Below are 7779 nucleotides of genomic sequence, written 5' to 3' on the forward strand. Positions count from 1 at the left end.
GAGCGCCAAGTAGCTGGGGGCTGCGCAGCACACTTAACACCTGATATAATATGTTTAACGATTACTGAAACTAGATGAAAATTGATTTTTTTTAACAGTTTGGAATGTTTATATCGGTATAAGTAATTATTTAAAGTCCACGGTGACCTGTTTATGATTTGTAATAAGTAAAAAAGTAAAAAAAAAAAAACACACGACTGCTTACATTTGATTGTTGACAAAATCTTAGGCTGACGTGGTGTATTTTGAGGCAAGGAAAATTTTTTAGGGGAGTCCGGCGTGTGGCGGTGGGGGGGGGGGGGGGGCATTAAGGTGGTCCGCCTATGGCGCCAATTGACCTTGCACCGGCCCTGGGGTGGGAGTATCTTCCAGTTCTCTTTGCTGAAACATCCCAGAGCTATAAGTGAAGAAAAGTGTGAGGTCGGACAGCCGGGGGCTGCAACCAGTGTTGTTGTGTGCAGCCATCTCCGCCATCCCGAAGATCGTGTGCGAGACCATCCACGCGCTGGAGCTGCACGATGAGACGCCCTCGTGGAAGATCATGGACAACAAGGGCCGCGTCACCGTGGTGCTGCACTGGGACCAGCGGCAGCCCGCACAGCACGGCGCCTCGCTGTCGGCGCACAAGGAGGGCGCCAAGTACTCGCCCAGCAAGAAGCCGGAGGCCGTGAGGCCGGCGCTGGTGATCCAGACCAGCCTCGAGAAGATGGGGCTCCACCCGAAGAAGGAGACGCTCATCAACGACGTGTACACGCCTCCGGCGGCCGCCGCGGCGACGCAGCCGCGCTACGCGCCCGGCCCGCAGATCACTGTGATAAACCACGACGACTCCAAGCCGCCGGCGGCCCCCAGTTCCTACGCGCAGCACCACCCGGCGCACCGGCTCGTCAAGCAGGGCACCGGCTCGTTCGAGAGCTCCGCCATACACGTGCACACGCCCGAGTGCGCGAACCACGCGCACCTGCCCCGCGGCGGCAGCCCGGGGAACGGAGCGGACCAGAACGGCGCCGCCGAGTGTGACTTCCACTGCTGCGCGCTGCACGAGGAGGGCCGCCGCATCGCCGTGCACAAGTCGGTGGCCACTTCGCCCATACAGGACGCGCAGCAGCAGACGTCGCCGCAGCCTTCGGCGCTGTCCGACGGCACGCGGCGCTCCGGCCCGGGCGGCAAGGCGCAGCACGTGCGCTTCCTGGACATCGAGGGCGGCGCGCTCCTGCGCCAGGCCGCGGAGGCCGCCGCCGCCGCCGCCCACGCCGCCGCCCACGACAGCTCCGAGTCGGAGACGGAGAACACCGCCATGGAGGAGGAGGCCGTCACCACGGAGAAGTTCCTGCTGCTCATCGACCAGCTGTCCGTGGACCAGAAGCGCCACCTCACCATCAAGGACATCGGCATCATCCTGGAGCGGCTGAGCTCCAAGATCGTGGACGTGGAGCGCCTGGACCGTGAGAGCGAGAGCGACGACTGCTACAACTGGACGATCAAGGCGACGATACGGGGCGACGTGCTGCGCGAGCTGGGGGTCATCTACAACGGCAACTACTACGCCATCTCGGAGCACCCGGGCTACAAGGAGGAGCTGGAGGACAACCACGAGGAGGTGGACGAGGAGGAGGAAGAGGACAGGCTTTAAAGAAGGACCGGCGCTAGGCCCGTAGCTTCAATTGTAGCAGACCTGGCGGCCGCTTGCCGGCGGAACCGCCTCGCGTCCACCCGCGCCGTCGCACACGCCACACGACACCTTCTTTTTGAGGTTATGGTAGACATTGCTTCTCAACTGCAATTCATTTCACAGACAGTTGACCGATTTTATGAAAGAACAATAATAGCGATAGTAAATTTTTTCACTGAGCTCTTATTCGTTTGCGTAAATATTTTTTTTTTTTAAAACAAACACCGTATTCTTTGGAGATGTATTTCTTTTTTACTGGGTACAGATTTGCGCAAATATACAACAATTTATACAAGCTCTATTAATTCAAAAAACCTCTAAAAAATATACTTCTACTGTAGTAAAGATTTTCTTGGATTCTAAACTTAGTTTCAAATGAATTTATTAGTTAATAATTAATTAATTGGGAATTTTAAGATTTCTTAAAACTAGCAAGTAAGTTCTACCAGAATTTTATAGCCAAAAAAATCATCATCCTAAATGAACTGACGGTCCTCAAACTTTTAGTGTATTTCGAAGCAGTACATACTATACAGAGTACTAGTGCAAGGCGTCGCGAGAAATTCTGCAACGTTCAACAATGCGCAGCGTTGTGTCGTAATACGTGCACTTTTTTTTTTGTTCCCGACGGTTCCGTTGGCAAGTGAAGACGTTCAGCGTTCTGAAAGACGCCTGTCTGCCGTCGTCGGCTGGTCTACGACGCCAACCAATAGCAATCGACTATCAAGAAGGACGACGCCGTACCACTGCCCCACTGACCTCTCTATGTCTCTATCCTTGCCGCCACCCCGAAACATCCCCCGACACTCGATGACGTCATTCTCTCTCCCCCCTCCCCTCATCGAACAGAGCAATAGCTTTAACAAAAAAAAAAAAAGAAAAACTCACCCCCTCTCCACCTTCTTCCTATTTCCCCTTCCCCCCTCCGCAATCGTGTCCCCCTCATCATTCGTTTCCCGAGTACCTTTGAAACTGGAACTGTTCGTATAACTAGGCGAGTGCCTGTGGCAATCATATTCATTTATCCGTTTCGTTGTTACATCCCATTGTTGAAATAGAATCTAACGTGTAATGATTCTATTTATTATTATAATAAAACAATCAATAATAACTAAAAAAAAAAAAAAACATTTGTTACTTAGACGGGTCGTAAGCACAAAAGTGAACAATATTCCTCTATTTTGGGTGTGTGAAGAGCGATTAGCCGCAAAAAAAAAAAAAGACATTTCGGCACATATCTGATGTGAAAGTGTTTGCATCGTTTTAATGTGCGTCTTTTTTTTTAAGTAAGAAAAAAACTCATGTGTGAACACGACAGGAATTTAAAAAAAAATGAAATAAGTATTATTTGATGACATTGGTGAAATATGCTGCGCATATAGATAGCCGCGTTCAATAAGAACGATATTAATTATGAATTTATTACTTCCGAGGTTGTACAGCCGTTACCGTAATTGTCGTCGTCAGATTCTGTGTCTCGTTCAAATCCCATTTCCCTCCCCTTTTCGACCGCATCTATCCTTCTTCCTTGTCGCGTGGTCATAGAGCAAGCAGCTAGCTGATTGCCCGATCAAGCCATTCCTCTTTGGTTCGATGGATTCAGCTCTTACAGGCATACGGGCTTTCGTCACTGTAGACTGCTCCTTTGTTTTGGAGTCCATATTAGTCATAATTTTGAGTACTTTTTTTCTCTCTTAATTTAGTGCTTACGCGAAGCATTTTTAACGTCTATAGTTACAGTGCCATTACAGGAGAAGACAGGAAATGTTAGGAATTTCGGTAGTGCAGTTCAGGGTATTTCACTGATATTATTAATGTATTCAGGAAGTTCTCTTGTAAACTAATGTGGTCTGAGTAAGAAAAAAAAAACAAGTAACCCGAACAATTCTGAGTACAAAAAAATTTGAATGAAGGAAAATAAGATTGAAAACCAGTGTTATCGTAATCAACCATAATCAACAATCTTTTTTTTCCCCCTCACTAAAACTATGTATGATGAACTACTATTCGATGAAAATTTTACATATTAATAATGCAGGAGGCCTGGTGAAATTTCTTGGACATCATCGATTGTTGCAACAATGTGATTTAAATTTAAATGATTAATGTAAACCCTTTTTTCGTAACCAGGAAGAATCAGGAATTAATTTTCATTCCTAGTTTTCTAAAAGGTCCAAACCAGACACCTCGTTGTTATTTGGCCCTTTGTTTTATTAAATAAATTTGCGTCCTGCTGCAGAATAAATAATTAAAAAAATTATCGTTTTCTGTTGGACTTCGATCCTGCAATATAGCCGGTTTACTCAAGTTGCACAAGATTTTATTGGCCCAGATAGGTTTTGGAACCACCGATAATCAAATATACTTTCAACTATGTAAAGCTATAAAAATGTAAAAACGTTCCTTTTCACTATCTATGTAACATTTTTTTCTCGGCTTACATTATTTTATTTTTGTACCAATACAAACAATAAACACATTTTTCATGTTTATTTCTTTCTTAATACAGATTGATTTAAAAATAGTATGCTAGTATAGGGAAATATTCTATATGGGATTACATATTGTTAAAATGCTAAAGTTATTACTACGCCTGCTTTGCGTTTATGTGGTTTTACGTCAAATCCTGTTTTTTTACCCTGCAACCGTGCAGCAAGATCTATAATGGCGTTACGTCAAAATATTTTGATTTAGTCTTTTAGCCTCGCTGCTGTATAATGACTTTCCTTTATTTGATGATAATATATTTTATAACACTTCAGTGTTTCAAAGCCATGAAAAAAAAAATGCTTGTGATGAAACAAGCTTTAGTCTCAGGAAGTTGGTAAGCCAATTGTAACTTATTATGACAATGAACAATTTAACTACTGAAAAAATAAAAATAAAAATACAATAGGCAGTGCGTTTATATTTCTTAATTTAATTTTATCGTCTAACCTAGAAGATGCAACGAGGGAATAAGTTCTTGTTGTTTTTGAGCCAGTTACGGAAAATATTCTAATTCATATCTCCAGCCTTCAATACGTTGGTCTTAATTTTTATTTTTATCAGTTACAAAATTCTAAAATCATATTCTGCCAATAATTCAAAATGTGTTACATTAAGGGACCGGCATAATTTGCAGCATTTACTTTCCTGTGGACTCTTCTCACGCGACTCTTGTGCCTCATGCCTCGTCGCTCATGGCTCATGGCTCATAGCTCATGGCGCGGCATGAACCAACGAGGGCATTACAGCAGACGCGCGCACGTGTATTACTAGACATGTGTTGCTCACACGTGGTGGTAATTCGAGGAGGAGGAAAATTTTAATGTACAAGATCCCGCCAAGACCCGCTACAACCGTCTTACCAACCTTTACATGTCATGGTAACACAGTGTTGGAAAAACTTGATGGAAAATCAAACTTATAATTTAACCTTCTTGACTAGTTTCGATGGGGTTAATTTTTTTTACTATACCTTTTTTTTAAAACTACGGAAACCATATTGTTAGGTACCTATATATAAACAATATATTACATATACAATGCTTACAAAGAATTATGATTTTTATTTAAAAATAAGTTTCAAACAAACAAAACATTATGTTGAATTTTATTAAATAAAATTTCTGGTATTAATCATATCGCAAAATAAATAATATAATTATTACGTCAAAATAGTTTGAAAGTTCAAGCTTGACGTTAGAATCCTTTGGAATTCGCTTCGGTTTTGTTTTCTCTAGGCCTTATTAAAAAAAAAAAAAAACAGTTTGTAATTTTTTAATGCAGAAACTATATGTCGTATTTCGCGTTGCTGTAATCTGAAAGTTCCAACGTATCGAAATGGGCATAATGGTTAAATTGTTATGCTTGATTGAATATTCCAGTGTTACCAACAATGATAGCTCGCGATGACTTCAGCTAAGTACGCTACGGGTAGGATAGGTTCAGGTGTAGCTGCTTGCTCTTAAGGCCACACACTTTACCCGTTTATTTGATACAGTTAACTGTGAAAATAAAAGAGGAGAGAGATATCCTAGAAAATAATTCTATTTTGAAAAAAAAAATCGTTAATAAGGATTTTGTTTTGTTATTTTATGTACGATTGTGTACAGGTTATTTTTATGAAAGGTTTACGATTACTACTCACGGCTAGGTGGGGAGGAAATAAAATTTTTATTAGGTGAGTTTCTTCTGAGTATTGCATTCTTTAAACCGGAAAGTGTACAGTCTAAACCGGATAATGGAAAGGTTCCAAAGTCGTACAGTCGTGTCCATCCGGTCCTGTTTAAAAAAAAATCGAAAGTTGCTCTTGTGTGTCCTGTATTTTAGATCGCTTTATCTCGTATCCTGGTTCTGTTATATATTTATTACATTTTCCCCCAGTTTTTCACCCTATTTATTTTCCATGATTTTGGTGGAAGCTGAGAAATGATTATAACAGCTAACGTATATTACTATTGTATCTTATAACACCAACTACTTTGAATTAGGATTTCGTGCGTATAGTTAGTAATATTCCATGTCCTTGTAACGACAGGTTTTTAGTAGTCATGGATGCGGCTGTACCTTTAGCTGTAGAACAACACATTAGTTGACCGTTACTTCCAAAGCCTTTTATTTCCATGACACATAGTTTTTTTTTAAAACTAACGTTTTCCGTTTGGATTACTCGCAACCATTAAAGGAAAAAAATCGCACAATATTATAGATAAAACTCGAGTGAAAAACTTGTTCGTTAGAGTATCAGATTGGGAGTATAGCAGAAGAAGAAGAAAAAAAAAAGTACTATTGTAAAAAAAAATTTAAAAAAAAAGTTAAAGGTAATTTTTAAAATGTAAGATTTGCTGCGTGAGATGTATCTTTGTTAGTCAGTGGTCGCTAGGCTGGGGTGGGGGAGGGGGGCATCTTCGGCGAACACTCGTTCACGCCTCTTCGTCACTGCCACCTTGAGACTTCAGACACGCCAATCGCACAGTCGGATAGGCCGTGCTGGGTCCCTCCCCCCCCCCTCCTTCTTCTTTTTGCCCCCCGCCCCAGCGGAGGAGTCAGATCGAGTACTTGACGTACATTTAAAATTAATAATAAAATAATAATATGTTTGTTTTACTAAATACGATTGATTCCCTTTGTTATGTTACAAGTGAACGCGAAAACTGGTTGTGAAGGAATAGGAAAAAATAATAATAATATGTTCGTATATATTACTACTTTGCCACAAAACAAAAAAAAAGAATAATGTTTCGTTGGTGTATTTATAGAAGGAAAGCTGGAAAAAAAAAATTACAAAAAAGAAATTTTGTAGGCCTATATTAGATGATTATAATATAGATGATTTAAAAGCAGATATATTATAATGAAAACTATTAATTATTGGAAAAGAGGTGATAAAAGAGTTGTGGAAATTGCAGCATGCTACGGTAAATATATAAATATATATATAATTATATGATTGTTGAAGAGGAAAAATAACAGTGGAGGTGTTTTTGTTGTTTTTTTTTTTTTTGTGTTTTAATTCTTTGACAAATGATGTTAGTTTTACTGATGAAGCTAATCTACACTGCCACAGAAGAAAAAACAAAGGACTCGGACTTGGTTGAAATTGATCACAGCGATACAGAGAGTTGCTGCCATCTTAGTATTCATGTTGGATACGACTGTTCTCGGTAATGTGTGGGATAAGTTAGCTAATTAAAAAAAAATGAAAATTTCATCCTGTGTCAAGTCACTTAATTGTGCAGAATGGTTAAATTAAGATGTTTAAAAAAAATTGGCCTGATGCATTTGGTTGTTTCCAGTTGAAATAAAAATAAATAAAAAAAATCATCGGAGAGTGTAAAGTCAGGTTTAGAATAGTTGTAAGGATAGAAAAAAAAATAACAAGCCATTGTTTGAAACGTCCTTCGCACAAACGAGAGTTTTTTGTTTCTTTTTTTTGCCGTGGTCATCACCGCGGCTACGATAACGTGCCTGAACGGAAATGCAAGCGTTGCCATGACAATCCAAGACAGATAAACTTAAAACACGTTCAGTCACTTGCGAAGTTTGTGGCGTCGATTGAGATGAGAGTCAACATTAGTTCGATGCCATTCCCCCGTTCCCTTTTTTTTTTTCCCCATGGCGCG

General features: G+C 41.0%; 1 protein-coding gene across 1 annotated transcript in view; it reads left to right on the forward strand.

Annotated features, from left to right (window-relative positions):
- The window catches only part of LOC134536897 (uncharacterized), an 85200-nt gene extending 82406 nt beyond the window's left edge, over positions 1-2794 (forward strand). Inside the window, exon 4 of the mRNA XM_063376961.1 lies at positions 462-2794. Within this exon, the coding sequence (XP_063233031.1) occupies positions 462-1633 (1172 nt within the window). The 3' untranslated portion in view covers positions 1634-2794. The remainder of the gene's footprint in view (positions 1-461) is intronic.
- The last annotated feature ends 4985 nt before the right edge of the window (positions 2795-7779 follow it).

This window comes from Bacillus rossius, chromosome 11, assembly GCF_032445375.1.
Source record: "Bacillus rossius redtenbacheri isolate Brsri chromosome 11, Brsri_v3, whole genome shotgun sequence".
Lineage (NCBI taxonomy): Eukaryota > Metazoa > Arthropoda > Insecta > Phasmatodea > Bacillidae > Bacillus > Bacillus rossius.